The sequence below is a fragment of the Empidonax traillii genome, unplaced genomic scaffold, assembly GCF_003031625.1.
Source record: "Empidonax traillii isolate 1590-97213 ecotype Southwest subspecies unplaced genomic scaffold, ASM303162v1 scaffold73:size1297144, whole genome shotgun sequence".
Taxonomy (NCBI): domain Eukaryota; kingdom Metazoa; phylum Chordata; class Aves; order Passeriformes; family Tyrannidae; genus Empidonax; species Empidonax traillii.
This window is the reverse complement of record NW_020955266.1, coordinates 472,554-490,211: the sequence shown is the minus strand read 5'-3', so window position 1 is coordinate 490,211 and position 17,658 is coordinate 472,554. Positions and strand designations below refer to the sequence as shown.

Sequence of the window (17,658 nt, the reverse complement as noted above, 5' to 3'; positions counted from 1 at the left end):
TCTAAAATCTATCCCAGAATACAGGGAGCCTGGAATTTGGGGAATGTGGTAAAGTTGATTTGATTTCATGAACTGCTCAACGACAAATTTGCACAGGATCCAGAACATGTTTTAGGACTTGACTTAAACACATCCAAAAGAGATTATTAAGCAGAAAAACTTATGAATGGCATATTCTAACCTGGGCATATTGTGACACACTCTTGAATGCATTTCTTACCCAGCTATACTTGAAAGGAGTGATAGTTCAAAGGGAGACACTGACTTGGCTTTGAAGTAGGCAAAAAGTATTCACCCAGCTGAAGCTGTGATAGACAAACTCCAGCATCTCCTCCTGCAGCGTTTTACAATGCTATTGCCCCCAATTAATCATCTCTGTGCTTGTGGGGGCTCCCACAAGCAGCTCAAGAGCTGGATGCACGTCAATCATATCAGCTTGGATGCCAGTTTTGAGCTTCAGTGACAGACTCTTGGACAAATACTCCCTTTTAATATCTTTGGGGGTGTTAACTTCCAGCCCTGGGTCAGGACAAACAGCTGTGGAAAGAAAACATCTTAGCAGATGGCTGTAGCTGTTTGCTTCAGTGCACATCAGTCAGCAACTTCAGCAATAGCTCCTCAGCCTGCCTCCAGCTATCACCTCTCAGGTGCTAATTAGCATCTCATGCGAGATCTGATATGTGGCTGCTACCAGGATGGGTAAACTTAATATGCACTAACATATCCTTTGTGATGTGTTAGTCTGAGAGCACAACCATAAATGCAGCCTTGAAATGCTTTAAATATGGTTTTCAAAGGCTCCAAAGTCTAGGTGCTGCTGGGAAAAAAAAAAAAGAAAAAAAAGAAAAAAAAGAGAGTTGTTTGTTTTGTAAAATTTCAAGCCATGTCTCTCTTCTGCTGAGGGTTACAGGCTGCAGAGCTGAGTTTGAAAGAAAGGGAGCAGCCTGAAAGAATTTGGGTGTCCCCAAATTACCCTTGCTTTCTTCATGGCTGCTTCAGGGAGCTATTCCTGACTGTCCTTCTGCAGCAGTTCTTGAGGATGTGTGCTAGGTTAGTCCAGTATTCAGCTCATATGGGTAATTTGGAATGTTCTCAGAGAGGAGGTGTCCCTCCACACCAGTTTAAAAGGTTCTCCTTCTTGGAAGCTTGAGTCATGACTTAATCTTCTAAGGATGTTCCCAAGCCCAAATTTCTCACAGTATTAAGACGAGAATACCACAAGTACTATTACCTGATCACATCTGCTTCCTTACATCCTGAAAATTGAATTATTTTTCTCAGTAACTTTCAGCTTAGGTTTGTTCAGCAAATATTTTTTTTTTTTCATTCCTTTTCTCCTGGGCATCTACCTGAGTCATTCAAACCGAGAAGGCTGAAATATCTGGAAAGCAGGTGATTATATTCCCCAGGTTTCTTCCCCTGCTGCCAGCATTAGGAACTAAACATGCACAACAACACACTAGAGTGTCACTGACGGCCCAAACCAATCTCAAGTAAAACTGAAAAGCTACTTTATGCTACACCAATATGTAATTAAGCTCCAGGCCTGTTGATATTGATTTTCATGCACGCTTTTCACAGGCATTTCAGTGCCAGAAACTTGTAGGGTGAAATATTTTCCCTCATTTGCTCTAATATTCCTATCAGGACATTCAGCATTTTGGGTATTTCAAATGACTGTCAGATTGTCACAGTTCTCCAAGCAGTGAAAATAGTTGATAATAGATCAAATCTACATGTTTTTAGCAATGGCTCACACAGCAGCCATGATCACGTGGCAATTTTTATGGTACATTCATGATGGAACTTGGAGCACTACTTTACCTTCTAAGAGACAGCTAATATACATAAATTAATGCATATTCACCTCTACTGCACTGTAAATATACTGAACAGAATCCTTTTAGCTGCCTCTTGGTAATTTATCATTTACTAAATCTCACTGAAGCCAAGTTATGATTTAATTTTCTTCACTCACTGTTTCTTGTTTCCAAAACAAAAAGCAGTGAAACTTGCAGGCTGGGCTCATTTTCAATGAGGTTCCTGTCCTCATGTACTCTTAAATTTGTAGAAATGTGATTATCTAGAAGAGCTGAATCAGATAAATTAATCCAGTTAACAGTACTGCTTTTAAGTCCTCCCTTTCCTATTCACAGAACAGACACTCACCCAGTAGCATCACAAGTTTTACTGAGAGAAACCAGGACTGTCATCAAACTGATTCCTTTCCTGGAAAACAGCCACGGTCTTTGGATGATGTATTGACAGACACCAGTCTATGCTTCACTATAATGGGATGTTGAGTCCTTGTGAACTTCAAAACTTTACAATGAATAAAGCAAACCAAACAAAAAAAATCTTCCCTCAATCAAAAAATATTAATTCTAATGAAAAAAAAAAAGTAATAAAACCTAAAGTTTTTAAATTACACTTACCTGGAACAAAGCTTCCCTGGACCACCTCCTTGTAAGCCCACCAGCCTTCATGGATTTTTGGTGAATTTTGTTGAGCTAGAAAGAAATAATCAAAGAAACCATAAAATTAAGGCAAAACATAGGATTTAATTAGCCAAACTTTGGAAACTCTAACCAGGGTACCATCTTCTAAGGAAGAGACATTCCTCAGGTTCCCAAGTGTTTTTATTCAATGTATAGAATCATGCAAAGCACCTGCATCCTAGAGAACCTTGTCCCTGTTTCTCATGCAGTAAACCACACTCTACTTTTGAAGAACTGATCACTTAACTTAACAATTCAAGTAGAAAATGAGGATTTATAGCACTACTGATGGTTTCTATGCCACCTCTAATTTCAGTATGAAATAAAAGAGACAAAGGGGTGTGCTCGGTAATCAGTACCCGAGTCCAAACTGTGGATTGAAAATCAGTTTCTCCCTTTCCTCTCCCAAGTTCTCCAACAATGTCTCACTTTGAGTGGGAAGAAGTGGTGGAATGAACCACAGGCAGAATGAACAGCTGTGTCTGTAACTGCTTCCCCTCCCATCCCTTGTGCTCTGAGTTCCAAAGCCAGAGCAGAAAGGCACAGCCCATGGCTTCCCAAATACCGGCTCGTGCTGCCATGCTGAGGCAGGAATATTGGGTTTTTTCCCATCTTTTCTGTCTGCAATAGAGCCCCTGTTTCTGATCCCCCCCAGGCCACCCTGCTGCTGGTACCTATGTGGGACATGCAGCTCTTCTACACTTGTGTTTGACAGCACAGGGCAGTGACACAACAAAAGGCCTCTTTGATCGATATTCTGAAGGTTGCAGCAACACAAAAGCCAAGCTTTGGATATGGTTTGTCCCCGATGGAACCACAGCCTGAATAAATTCTCTAAATTCCTGAAAAGCCAAGAGCAGAGAGGTCTTGATTGGTCAGTTCACTGCTAATAAGGTCACTGCTTCTCTTTGTCTTGAAGGAAATTGGAATTGGAGCAAATTTTGTGGTCAAAATGTAAAATTTCCATTAGTTGGAAATATTTTCAAAGGGCACATACACAGAAAAAGATAAATGTGCAGTTATCTTCATAGGAGCAGAGTTGATATGCAAATATGTTCTGCCTTCACTTGTATTTTTCTTGATATGTTCCTATTTAGAACACCCCTCATTGAGATACAGAAAGCTCAGTTACCTTGTGCACCATTAAATTAAATTTTGGGTGGATCTTCTTTTTAAGACACTTTCAATCTCTTGCAGTAGGCCCAAGAATTTCTTAACATAAATATGCAGCTATAGAAGATGCTGGATTTAGCAACTTTCTGCTGCAGTTTCATTTCTAAATCACATATTATTTACAAAAGACACAATTACCCTGGGAAAAGTTCCAGCAAAATCATAAAAATTGTTGTTTTCATTAAAAATTATAACAAGGCTATGAAATTCAGGCTAAAAAGAATACAAGATGAGGACCATTACATACTGTTCTCTCAGTTACAAAACAGTGTTTATGATTTAACTGACTGTAAACTGCAGAAACAAAAGTCAAGCTGAAGTTAATTAAACAACCCGACAGGAAGACCAACACTCTGCTTTTCCCAAAATCCAGACACACCAGTGGAATGGGGTATGTGTGGATGCAGATTTGCCCTTGATGCTTGTTCCATGAACTGAGTGGTGCCATATTAAAATGGACTGTTCCTCTGGGCACTCTTTATGGTTTGCAGATGACATTTGCTTCCTTATTTTAGTTTTTGTATCATTGCCTGGAGAACTCAAAGTGTGCGAGGCTTTGTTGTGCTGGACTGCACTCCATAAACATTTGGAAAATGGCAAATCTCAACCCACAATCAAAATATCTGAGCAGAATATTATTCCTATCCAGTCTGAACTGCAATTTTTTGTATCTCAACGCTTAGTTTTATGCCTCTATAGCCTGCAACAGAAGTCCCCAAAGATTTTGGGATGCTCCAGAATAGGAGAGGATGCTAATAAGTGAGTCCATCAAAGCACAGCCATAATTCTTCTACTTTAAATGTCCCAGGAAATTACATTGCATTAAAGTGCAGCTTGCAGTCCTATACACAGCTAAAGCTGGTTCAGCCTACCAGAGGCAGATGCATTTCAAAAGTGGGTGAAAACAGTATATATATAGATAAAAGTAAGTTAAGATTTAGAGGAGGACGGGTATTTTCAAATGCAATAGCTTACTGTCAGCTTTCATTGAGGCATATACAGTTGAAAAATATATTGCTTTTTCCCACTCTGTGGCCAATCTAAATGATACATTCCAGGTCCAGAAGAAAAGTATAATCCATTATTCAAAGTTTAAATTAAACCAAAATCAAAAGACTCTGGCTCTGCAGCTGTGCTTCAGTGTGATACCCCAATACTTAATACAGCTAATTCCAAAAGGAATAGCAGGAAAAATAAGACATTTTAGGACATTTTTTTAAAATCTGCTGCATTAGTATGGAACAGACTGCATGAGATGAGCAAGAAAATTAGATTATCAAAGCTTTGTACTAAGTAATTGGATGCCTGTGCAGTTGCTTCAGCTATTAGACAAGAGCATGACCTGGCATCACTCTGCACATTGCACAGATATCAGATCCTATCTCTTCAATTCACATGAAAATGAAACACACGAAGTACAATAAGCAAAGTAAGATGTTGTACCCCAGCCATCTCTAAAGTAGAGCAGGAGCAGTGCTGGCAGTACTGCTCATTTACAGAAAACAGGCCACTGAAGAAATCAAGAGGCAAGGCAGGTGGTGGCTGTGAGGGAGCAGCCAGGGAGACAATCCCCAGTGCTGTGCTCTTTCTTGAACCCTGAAACCTCAATGTTTTATACCAGTTCAGGCAACACATCCTGTAAAGTAGTGCAGGGAGTGACTGAACACAGATTTCCACTCAGCTGTGCATGTGAAATCCAGCTTGGTGCCAGAGATTTACTCTGATGGAGCCTACAGGGACTTTACTTAGAAAGGGAAAAGATTTAGAAAGCTCTCATTTCTCTGAATGCAGAAGGATGAGGTCTGGTAAGGCCAGGGAGGAAAGTTTGTCTTCCAAAAACTTCTCCTCAACCATTACTCTGATCTCTGTTACACAAGAGGGCAAGAGGACTTATGAAAGGAGAAAAAAAGCTGTTCCTTATTTTTGAAACATAATCAGACCCATACCTGGATTAGTGGTGGAACAAGGGAATATAAAATTAGAATGAACAACCATATGGACAATCCTTGCTGGGAATCCTATCTGGGACAACTTACACCTGATGCACACACAACACAGGGTCTCTGCAATCGGGGTACCAATGCCCATCTGACACAGTGGCTCCGTGCCTGGGTAAACAGGTTAAACCTTATGGCTCAGAAATAGTTGCCAAGGAGAAAGATTCTTCATATGTGCCACCTCATGACACCGAAAATAGCAAAATTCTCCCAGCATCTTCTGATTCCAGCTAAACTATTGTACCCCTTATTGCAATTCTGCCACTCGAGGAGCACAGAGAGAGCCACGTGGGCTTTTTGTGTGGCCTCTGACACTCCTGTGGTCCTACCACAACACTGCAGCTCCTCCTGGGCAGCTCCTTGATGGAATGAGCAGATGAAAGGTCTAAAAAGCAATATTGTATTCCTGAAGAGGGTTAAATGTCTAAAAGAAGTTTCATTTGTGATACCTCAAAGGCTTCTGCTTTTACCACCGAAACCTAAAGCATGGCTCTTGCTTCTGCAAGGCATCAAAATAAACAGGCCCATCTGAGCAGACACTGCAGATTACCTGCACGAGGAGCTCTGCTACAGCAATTTTTAGGATCAGCACTGTGTTCTGCCATCAGCAGCGACAGTCCAAAATGCCACGTTTGTCCAAAGTGCTGGAGGATATTGAATGACCTCCATTTGTGCAGAATTCTCTCCCTTGGCATTGGAATCACTGGTATCTGAGATTAGTAGCTCTGCTGATATAACACCATTATGTCAGATCTCTTTCAGTGCAGCTGCCGTGGAGGAGACAGGATATTTATTTGGGGCTGATAGGCCACGTGTTGCTTTCATTCTGTCAGATTATTGGGGGTATGTCTCATTGCAGAGCACAAAATTACAGGCTAAATTCTGCAAGCTGTTGTACATTCTTGCTTCCCAGTGGCTTCCACGTGTAGGGAAACAGGATCAAAAAATGCACAGTGAATGCAAACAGCAGAGATGCCAATACCCCACAAAGTCAGCAGTTAACTCTGCCTAGCTTAGAGGTTAAAATGTGTAGCATTATGTTTCCAAGAGAAGCTACTGCTTGGTCAGTAAAACCATTTTACAGTGACCAGGTAACATTTTATCAGACACGATGCAGATGCTGGAATACCTGCACACAGTTTGCAGGACTAAGTCTTCACCTTGTCAGAATGCTGACGGTGACATGACATAAAATGCTGTAACTAATACAGAACACCCCTCAGTAAAAATGCTTATTTGCAAGACATAAACAAGCCATTCTACACTTATTTATTTTCTGTAGTTAAATGAAACATAGAAAGGCTTGTATCTGATGCCATCATTTATGTCATTCACATCTGGGCATGAGCCAAGAGTAGAATCCTGCCAGATCAGAATTCTCCATTCACTTTACTGCCACTTCACAGGGATGGAAAATGCTAGACTGGGAGAACCAGGCTTACAGCAGCTAGGAAAAAGATCTTTTTGCATCCTAATTTTATTGATCTGAGCTTGTCTGATTGCTGTATTATCACTCTGCATACTCACTCCTACTTAACCTTAGTCTTGCTTCTAATAACCTGACTAGTATTGTCTTGGCATTAAGTACATCACATTTTTATCACTGTTACCCCTTCTACATAGTTATGAGATAAAAAAGAAAACCAGCTGCAACTGTGAGACATTGGTTTCATCTTAAACTTAGTGCAAGGCATTAGGTCATTAAAAAAAGGAAAAAAAAAAAAGAAAAATTTCAATAATTTTTGCTAACTCCATATACAGAATCTAAGGTAATGTACCTAATTTTTAATTAATATAATCAGCTATGATTACTGAATTTCATATGAGTATTTCGTACGCTGTTAAGCCCAAGGGTGGATTGCCTAAAATCTGGATGGGAGACAGGATTATTCAGTCTAAAATACAAGTTTCAACACTTTCATTCATACAAATACCAGCTTTTGGCTCCCACCAACAAATGCCTCTTAAAGCAAGTGGAATACACATGTACAAAGTGGACCTGACAGCAGGGGAACTAAGCAGATGCAATTAGCTCAAGATTCAGCCCTCTGTAATTAATATTTAGTTTGTTTAAAACAAGTCTGTACATAATTGCAGCTGTTATTTCGGATGTCTTTATGCAGCCTTTTTATATTAAAAGACCCTAACAACACACACTTGAGGCACTACATAAAGCACCATTTATAAATGAATAGCTACAGGACAAGAAAGGTTGGCCTGCTTAGGAATGCATTGTATGCATCACCATACGATGAGGGAGGAAAAAGAAAACAAAGGATTATAAGGGGATCAATAAATAAAATGCTTTCATCAGCTATGCCAGATTTTTTCCTCTTTTTTTTTTTTTTTGGATAACGTTTTGCTCAGAAAACATGCAAATGCTCTTTCGTTAAGTTAATACTTTCCAATTCCATAAATCCTTCTCCCCCCCATTCCCATGTGCAAAAGCTCTCACTGCTGCTGTGAATTCCAAGCAGTATTCAACACAAGGAAAATGGATGTGACCTGATTTTATCGCATCTGAGGGCAAAAGTAAGGCACTACCATGGGAACTCTGCTGTGGCACAGAGACTTGACTGTTTTGTGCATTTTCTATTTACTGTGATTCTGTTTTCTGATAAGATTCCAATTACAAGCCTTGGCCAAAGGGTGAGATTTCATACAAGCAGGCTCATATGGACAGGGAGCAGCGACAACGTGAGGCAACATTACAACACAGCCAACTGCTGCAGCTACTAACCCTGAGTGGCTGGCTTTTGAGGAGGGTAGAAATATAACTATTCACCAACTTCCTTGCCTTCTGACCTCTGAATGCTATCAAAACCATTCAGATAAGCTCCTGTGTAAGCAGGAATCATTCCCAATAAAGATGATGAAGAAAACAAGATGAACAAGCTCTATCAGGCTGTTTAAGGGAGTTGTATCAATATGGGTTTGGGTGGTGGGTGACAACTTGTAACAAGCACTTTTTCCCATAAATCTTATATGCCCAATCATGTAACTGTTATGTAAGTTCTAATATAAATGAATTAAAGCACAGGCTGTATCTGAAGCTTAGTCAGAAAAAGTTGAAACCAATTTGACTCCTCCTTCCCCGAGCACATAAATACACCAGTATACATGATGGGTCGCACTGCAGCGTGAATTACTTCATAATCACTGCACCCAACTGGACACAAAACTGTTCCTAACTCAATTTGTAGAACACCAAATGTCTCTATAAAGCTGCTGTCCCTTGATGTGACTAACACACATGTACAAGAGTTAGATCACATAATGTAAAAGAGAGTTTGCCCTCTCCAAGTACTTTTTGGCTAGCTTGGCTGGAACGCTAGGGTAGTGTTATACTGAATGTTATTTGCTTCAGTTTTTAAAATAATACCTTTTTTTTTGGTCATTTCTTCATTTCTGAAACAACTGAGAGACAGGGAACTTCCATGTAGTTTTTTCTGCTGTCTGGGAAAGCTGAGCAGCTTTAAATGAAAGAATAGTAAAGGTTCCACCTACAGACACTATCAACTAGGGATACAAAGCCTCTGCTTCCTCAGAGGGGTTCACATATTACTTTTGAATGAGGTATTGTTCTCTTCCTTCCACGGCACAAGAGTCAAAATTCCATCAAAGCTAAAGTACTGTATAAAATCAAAGCAATTTAATTAATGCAGGGGGAAAATACAGCTGTATTGCAGCAATCAGAACATAGGGTGGGAAATTCTGACACCAGAGACTCAAGCACCTTTCATCTCAGTCACTGGTGGCATGTTTAGGGTTTCAGGGGCCCTAAACCATATTAATACAATTTGGTGTTTCCCAGAGAGTCTCTTATGGGAGCATCAGCACACACAGCAGCCTACTCTTTCCAATGAGCTGTTTAATTATGCCTAGATCTAAAGTCTGAGGAGCTTTATAAAATAATGCAGTAAGGAGCAGCAAGATATCCTGTGATATTAACTTCAAAACAGCTCCTTCCATCGCACTGCGTGCCCTCCACTCCCATCAATTTCAATGTGGTTTGGGGACACTCAGCAAATTCAGAGAAATGGCCTCAATATCCTGGAGCCTTAAAAGTTCAATACATTATTAATGCTAAATTAATAGGGTTTCCTCTAAAAGGAAACCACGAAGTTCCTTCCTGAGGAGCACATGTGATATTGACTTCTCATCAGGTTTCTGACCCCAGTTGCTCTGTGTACTCTCTAAACACGAAGTTTCCAATCAGGAGTAGCACAAACAGTTTGGGACTGTCCTGTTAGCTGCCACAGGCACGTTTTTTTTTTTTCTTTGCTCAGATCTCTGGCTTCAGGAAAGAGAAATTATTTCTTCATCAGTCTTCTCATGAGAGAGCCATGTTCCGAATTTAAACATTCAGCTCAGGCAAACTCAAGGGATAGAAATCAAGGTCTTCCAATTAACCACAGGAATAATGGCATGGCATCAGTATTAGGTGATTGATCCCATAAAATACACAGCAGCTCCAAATTCCATGGAATTCTACAGCACACTAAGACTTTTAGTCCGGAATGTGACATGGAAGAATTTCAGAGCTATATCCTACACAGAGAATTCAAAATGCTTAAGCAAGACCATTATGAGCATTTTCCACGGTCTTGACAAAGGGCCATAACTGAAAAAGAGGAAAAGGTGCCCTTGAGAACTCAGCAGAACTAGGAGAGGCAGTCTGGAGGTCTTGCATGTACCTGACTCCAACTCCAGTCAACGCAAAAGGATGCACAGGAGGGTCCTTTTCTCCAAGCTGACGCAGCTACACAGAAACAAAAGCAACCCTGACAAACACCACCATCCTTCAAAAGCTGATGGCAAAGGGGAGGCAAAATTATTCTGATCATGCTGAATTGGATTCAGAGTCCTAGATTTCCAGGCACCCTGGGGTTGGCAGGCAGGGCACTAATCCAGATCATCTCACAGCTCACTGGGCCACCTAAATCCTCAGCACTTTAACTTTATGTCCTGGCACTTTCTGAGATCACAAAGTCAAAAAAGTGTTTTTCTGCCCATATAATAACATCAGGAAGAAATCCAGTGCCAGAGGATAAGCCAAGATATGGATCCATTTCAGGTAGTGGTATCATGACAGAAAATTGAACCCATCATAATGTGACTGTATTGCAATTGCTCTTCACCATCACCACTGCAGCTATTTCTAGCAAGAGTTGGTTCTCACTTACCAGACATTTCTTAACAGAACAGGGGAAAAAAAGCCAACTTTGTAGCTAATTTTTCTGAATTGGTAAGTGACAGCCTCTCTTCCAGTAAGCAGCAGTACTTTCAGTGGTGTTAACAAGATTTGTGTTAACAAATGATGTGTTTTTCAACATGAATTATTGTTTCAGACTAAAGAGATCTTGACTTGCTCAAAATAACATCAGTACATCATGCAGATTTTCAAGAGGGCCCAGTTTATGCTTATTGCCATTACTGTACATGGCAAGTATAGAAGAATCTTGAATAGCAATGAACTTAAATTCCTCTTAAGCTGCCAGAAAGGGTTAGCATCACCAGCTTTGTTTCTGTGTGCTACCAAAGAACGAGATGCCACGGGCTATATTTCCAAGGTCCATGTTAACAATACAGGGGTTTTATAAACATTTCCTTCACTCACATTCCCGGAAAAACTGTGAAAAATAAGTGTAGGTTGCTGGAGGCAAGAAAAAAGAACTAATCAAGGATATTTGCTTCTGAGATAATTGGGAGAAGTTAGAGCATCTCCCAAAAAGAAATAATTCTTAGAGTCCCCAAAAATCAAGTAGAGACTCTGGACCTGCATCATACAAAGCTATCCCAGGTTGTAAATGCTGTTATACTTCCTCACTACATCACTTATGACCCCAAAATCACTTACTAAAACCAAGTGCAAGCTCAGAATCCCACTTGTATTAAACTGGCCACAAACCAAACTTCAACATTGTGTATCACCAGCCTTAACTTACTTTGCATAAATGTAATTTACAACACAAGAGGCAGTTTAGGAGAGTAGAGAAGAAAATTAAGGAGTCTTATCAACTCCTCAACCAATCTACCACCCTGTAACCTAAAGAGGAGCAATCCCTGTAAATAGAGTACACATTTCACTACTACCTGTTTATTCCATGTAACCATCAGTATTAGGGTTAAAGCTTATCCAGACCTGGGAAAAAGGGAAGAGCAGCTTATTTTTGGCCCTCTAAAATTAGAGGTGGGAAATCATTATGGAAAAATTGAACTGTAGTGAAGGAACTGAGGAGCAGCAAGAGGAAAAGGTCATTCTAGTTAGAACAGCTGCCAGGATAAGACGAGACTGATAGGAAAAGAGCATGTTTTGTTCATCTCAGTTGCCAGCCATGTTGTATTATATCAACATCCCAATTCATTTATTACTGCTTAGCTACTACAGTGATGGCAGCCACAGCAAATACCTGAACATACAGCTTTTGGTGCTTTATTTTAGACTATGTTCAAAAGATATTCCTAAATACGTTACCAGTTTGGAGGCGTTGCTTGTTTATCCCACTTGTCAGATGAAAAGAACTTTTAAATTTATTTTTACTTTGTCATATTCCCAGCCTTTCCAGGAGACAAATCTTTCTCCATACCTCTCCCCCCACCATTTTTGCTTCCCTGCATTTCTCTGGAGTATCCCTCAGAGATTACTTCTATCATCCATCTGTCCATAGTTGTGTTTATCCACTGATCCTGGAAGAAATTATTCCCTTCCCCCTCTCTGGACTGATTCCTGAGACAGCAGTGCTACTTTGGCACTCTGATGCAGTTATTCTCTTATTCCAACCCCAACCAACAATATTCTTGACTAGAAATAACACAGCTTTGTCCACCTTGGATGATTGTAGAGTGCAGTTAATCCTTCTGAACCCAACTACATTTCTTGGCTTCTTGGTCCTTGCAAAGGTGTCCCCAATTAATCCTTCTCAGCCTCTTTAGCCATGAGTCAAAAGCAGTGATGTGGATGTGCTTCTTTTCTCTCTCTTGTTTAGTTTTGAAGTTAAGATGGAAGGTATTTCACGCTGGCTGTGATGCACATAGCTGCTTCATTTTGCAAAGAATTTTAATCACTTTCTAAATTATTGATGCAGAAATCCCAGGTAGAAAAACAACAAAACACCTTCAATTTAGGTATCTGTTATTTATAGCTTGCTCTTCCTGTCCTTTGAGAGACGAGACTTTGGATAGAGATGAAGGAAAAATTAAAAAAAAGCCACCAAAGGTAGTAATTTAAAAAATGTATCTACGTCAAGGAAACTGTAAGAAGAAATATGTCACTGCAAAGATTTCACAATATGTCACTGCAAGGGCTTTCCTTCTTCTCATCTATGGTCCTTGTTTCTTCCAAGTCAAAATCCACAGAAGTTTCAGACAGTATATTACTCTTGCCAGTAGCAACAGGAAAGAATTATTTTTTAGTGAGGGCAAAACCAACTCAGAACTGGAAATAGAAGTCAGAAATTCAAATATATGTGTTTCCTTTCTTATTAACCTGCCATATCTAAAGCAGAGACACCTGGTAGTTTCCAGTGTCCTCTGAAATCCAGAGAGCATTGCACCTGTTACCGAGGTTTCTCATACCAGTCCATCAATAATACTCATTGCCTACACCATTTAAATTATGGAAACACCAAAACAGTTGTCCCTCTATTGATATGAATAGATCTTCAACTTCAAAAACACCACCACAATGCAATTCTTCCACACATGCTGAGCACTGGAGATGGGAACACGGAACAGCGGGATATGCAGATCCATAGATCTATTTCATAAACACAGCACCTCCTGTACCTCCCTCCTTCCCTGTATTTCAGCCTTTCCCACTCAAGCCCTGGATTTAGGTATGCAGGCACAGATGAAAAAGGCCTGGCCAACCAGACTGCCCTCCTAGAACATCTGCAGTGCTGAAAGGGGAGTATCAACCACACCCTGCTGGCAACTGACTGGCCACTTTCTTTACCATGATTTGCCTGCAGTCAGATGTGACATTATCTCTCTCCCTGTATATAATATATCTATACCTGTATCTATCTCCAAGCAGATACAGACTGCTCTGGGTCTCAGCACCAGGCTAACGTGGCTCCATGGCTGCAGCATCAGATATCAGATCTGCTCTGTATCTGGATGCTGAAAAGCACAAGTAGAGAAGGAAAGGGGGGGAAAAGACAAGCAGAAGTCAGTGATGACACTGATGGGAGAAGTCTGACTCTGTAGGAAGTAAGTTACTTCCAGTTCTTTGATCTTCCAACTGGAATATACTGAATTTTATGCACAGAATCTCAGCCAGCCTATAAACTCTCAAGTCTACTTGAAATAACCTCCTGAATGCCAGGAAAACTAGTGAGGGGACCAGCAGTTCTAAAAAATATTTGGAATATTGGAGTTAATCTAAAGCAAACAATTACTTGCGCCAAAACAAATTAAGTAAGTTTAGCATTAGTCTCACAGACATTAAAATTGTCATGAGAAACTGACTGAATTCCTTTTAGTTCTCCCTTTGGCATTAATGCCTGTTCATGAAACTCTACAGTAACCATGAGGGAAACCCAATGAGGGCTGATGAATAATGCACACAAAGCACAGCCCACTCTCTCTGCCTGGGTGACCATATAATTACGCAAGGAACAATACTACTGACTCTGTAAACTTGATTTTGAGCTCAGTTAGACAGATGCTGAGGGTCAAAACTGGATGACAAAAGTGGATGCATGGAAAGGATCTTACACTGGGGCCCTTTATCCACTTTTCAACCTTGTACCAGCCCAGTTTCACTGCAAATGGCAGGTGACAATGCCAGGTTTTCACTCAGCTGCACAGGAAACTAAGCTCAGTACCAGAAGATGCCAACTTACTTTCCACTAGTCAGACTGATCCCCACACTTCCACACATGCTTGGAGTTGATCCAGCCACGTACCTAAAAGGAATCATGTTTTCTTAAACCCTTATGGTACTGTGTACGTGGCATCTGTTTGTTTCTTCCCCAACACAACTTTGTGCAACAATATGTTGATAAGACTGCTCTTATTTATTTTATTTTTTTCTTCTGTCATTTTTGCAGCCCCAAAACGCTGTAGAGGTCATGTGCTGGGAACAGTAGAAAATACAGGTCACTTGGGAGACCCCATTATTTAGCTGGAGGACAAGCAGTTTAACCTGCTTCAAAATTCTGCTGACCTTCAGACCCCTGGCCAAATCCTTTCTGTGTGTTCACCGCTTCCCCTCATGGTTCTCAAATTGTTTATGGTCTTCTTATTGGTACAGAATAAGGAGCTGGAGTCTGTAACTCTCACTAATGCCAGCAGTCCATGCAACTCAGAGTTTTCTTGTACAAGTGATGATTAATAAGATTTAACAAGACTGACACAGCACTCTGCAAAAACAAGACATTTTGATAAATGGTGCTCTCGTGGCAGCTTACACCAGGAGCATTCTGAAACATTCAAACTGATAGGAATTCTCCTGATGACTTCAAACACTCACTGACTATCGTTCCAGAACAAACACGAGGGATTTTGTGACCCATCTGTATCACAGTTTCTCTTTTTGAGTCAGGATTCCTTTAACTGAGCTTTTCCAAACTGCAACCCTGAGTTGTGTTGAAGAAGAGATGAGGATTGTAGCACTGGGCTTGTACTGCTGCTGCACAGCTCAGCTGGTTAAATGTGGGGCTATTCCAGCAGCAGGTTGACCCATGGTGACAATATTTACTTTACAAATATTCACCATTTCTTCTTATTATTTTCTGCCATTAAAAATCAGCCTGAGCATGTGGGAGATGTCAGGATAGTAAACAAAACCACTTAGGGTATTAAGGAAGTAAGTAAGGTTTGGTTACTCCCAGAGAACCAGAAGACTATGCAAAATTAATAAATTCTGGGTTTATGCTTTGTTAAAATATGCTTTTCTTCAATGGCAATCCAATAACTCTCACTGTTTATCCTAGCAGTTATAGGGCAATATTTATTCTAATACTCTTTGTAGGGATAACAGTGGATTGGATTTGAGTGGAAGAGAGATCTACACCCTTCCTCTCCCCTATCCCAGAAATAGCTCATAGTAAAAGAACACTTTTTCTTCTTTGGAGGGCATTTAATTTATCCAACTGCAGAACTTTTCGGTGAATTTGGCATGAGTAAAATGACACTTTGGCATGAATGGCATTTAGCAAACTCTACCACACAAGGATATAGGGATGTCAACATATCCTTTCCTTTAATTTTTTGATAGCTATTTTGAAAACAAACAAAGAAACAAAACGTTTTGTGGACCATCAAGCTGCATTACTGAGTATTAAAACAAAAAACCCCCGAAAGACCAGACATTCCATTTTGGAAATTAAGTCGATAATCTAAAAGTGATCACTAATCACTTTTCATCAGACATCTTCAAAGAATTCTCAGCACACAATTATAGACCTGTCACAGATCAGAGGCTAAGCACACATTAAAATGTTAGGCATTACCCCTTCTGTTGCTATTAAACACAGCAGGAACCCACAGATAACAGTGCTGTGATTTGAGTAAATGTCAAGGTGATCCAGAAGCTCATCAAATTTTAACTGTCTCAAAAAGCACAACAATTCTGAAATCCTGTCACCTCCCATCTCAAGTGCCAATCTTTCCCCTCTTCCTTGAACACGTATCAGAAAGGAACACAGAAATGCTAAAGACAAGCTAACTAAGGAAACTAAGTTAACCCTAAACTCCAAATTACTGCTTAAATAATAGCACTACTTTCCTTCCATCTGCATTCAGCCACATTCTTGAATTTAGTGTGGTTTCATGTGCACTGGTGTTGTGGTGAATTGTGGTTGACAGTAGTAAGTGACATCAGGGACACACAAGGGCCTATTTTCTTAGCATAATTATCATCCTAAACAAGCATTTTGTATTATTCATCATCTATTCATCAGCATCCTTCTCCATGGCTCTGTTTCCCAACGAAGTCAAAGTCTTGCCTGCAGACCCAGAGGCTCCATCAATTCATGTGAAGTCAGTCAATAGAAATTAGTACAGTATTAGCTGGGTTAGTGTCACAACTTGTAAACACAATTTCAACCATAAATCAACATAAATGAGGTCAGAATCCACTTGAAATGTTAACACAGACATTTGCACTGGGTTTAACTAACATAATAAAAACTGTCATCATTTACCCTATTTCAGCTTCAAGTATCAACCAGCTGTAAGCTGCCCTGCCTCACATAAATCTACACTAAGAATGATACAAGATTTGGACCTGGAAGCCTCAAGACCCTCAAGGCAGCTTTTTCATTACTTTATAGTTTGTCTGGGCAATTATCTCTGCGAAATGCAGTGCAAAACTCGGCTATTCTGATTTGGCAGTGAACTATAAGTCAACCATCTCTGACCTCCCCAAAGAGGTTTGTACACACTGAGCAGCAGCATCTCTTTATTTCTCTGTAACAAGGAGTGGAAAACATTTTGGGATATTGGAGTAAAAGGTCCTATAGAAATAGAAACTACTGTTTTAATAGCTTACATTTCTCTAGGCTTTGAATTAAGAACCACACACAGGCACTCCTAATGGATTAAAAGATGACATGTTTTACTTACCTCCTACACATGCTGGTATCCTTTTATAAAAGGCTAATATAGAAATTCTTTAATACTCCTCCATGCTTTAGAAGAGGTAGATGGTCTATGATCCTCAATATACAGATTAAGCAGCACTTCAGGGGCTGGATGAAGGCAGCCACCTCATTACATATGGCCCACAGTCACATTACTGTTATCCTACAGAAACATGACAAAACTAAGATGAATGTCAGTGTTTTCTCTTTCCCCTCAAAAACAACCTGTCTGGGCTTTAGGATTGGAAAAGGTCTCCAAACTTCATTCTAAGCCAGAGTGAACAAGAGTACTTGCTGCCAGGACAAAGCTGTGATATCTCTGGCTGTGCAGGGTAGCAAAAGCTGTCTTGTAAAGGGTCTGATTTTCTTTCTCCTCCACTCAGTCTGGTCAAATCCACA

The 17,658-nt window shown here is 40.2% G+C and overlaps 1 protein-coding gene across 1 annotated transcript in view; it reads right to left on the bottom strand.

Moving 5' to 3' along the window:
• The window catches only part of CA10 (carbonic anhydrase 10), a 174,388-nt gene that overhangs the window by 136,566 nt on the left and 20,164 nt on the right, over window positions 1-17,658 (bottom strand). Inside the window, exon 2 of the mRNA XM_027880602.1 lies at window positions 2,436-2,510. Coding sequence (XP_027736403.1) covers window positions 2,436-2,510 — 75 coding nt within the window. The remainder of the gene's footprint in view (window positions 1-2,435; window positions 2,511-17,658) is intronic.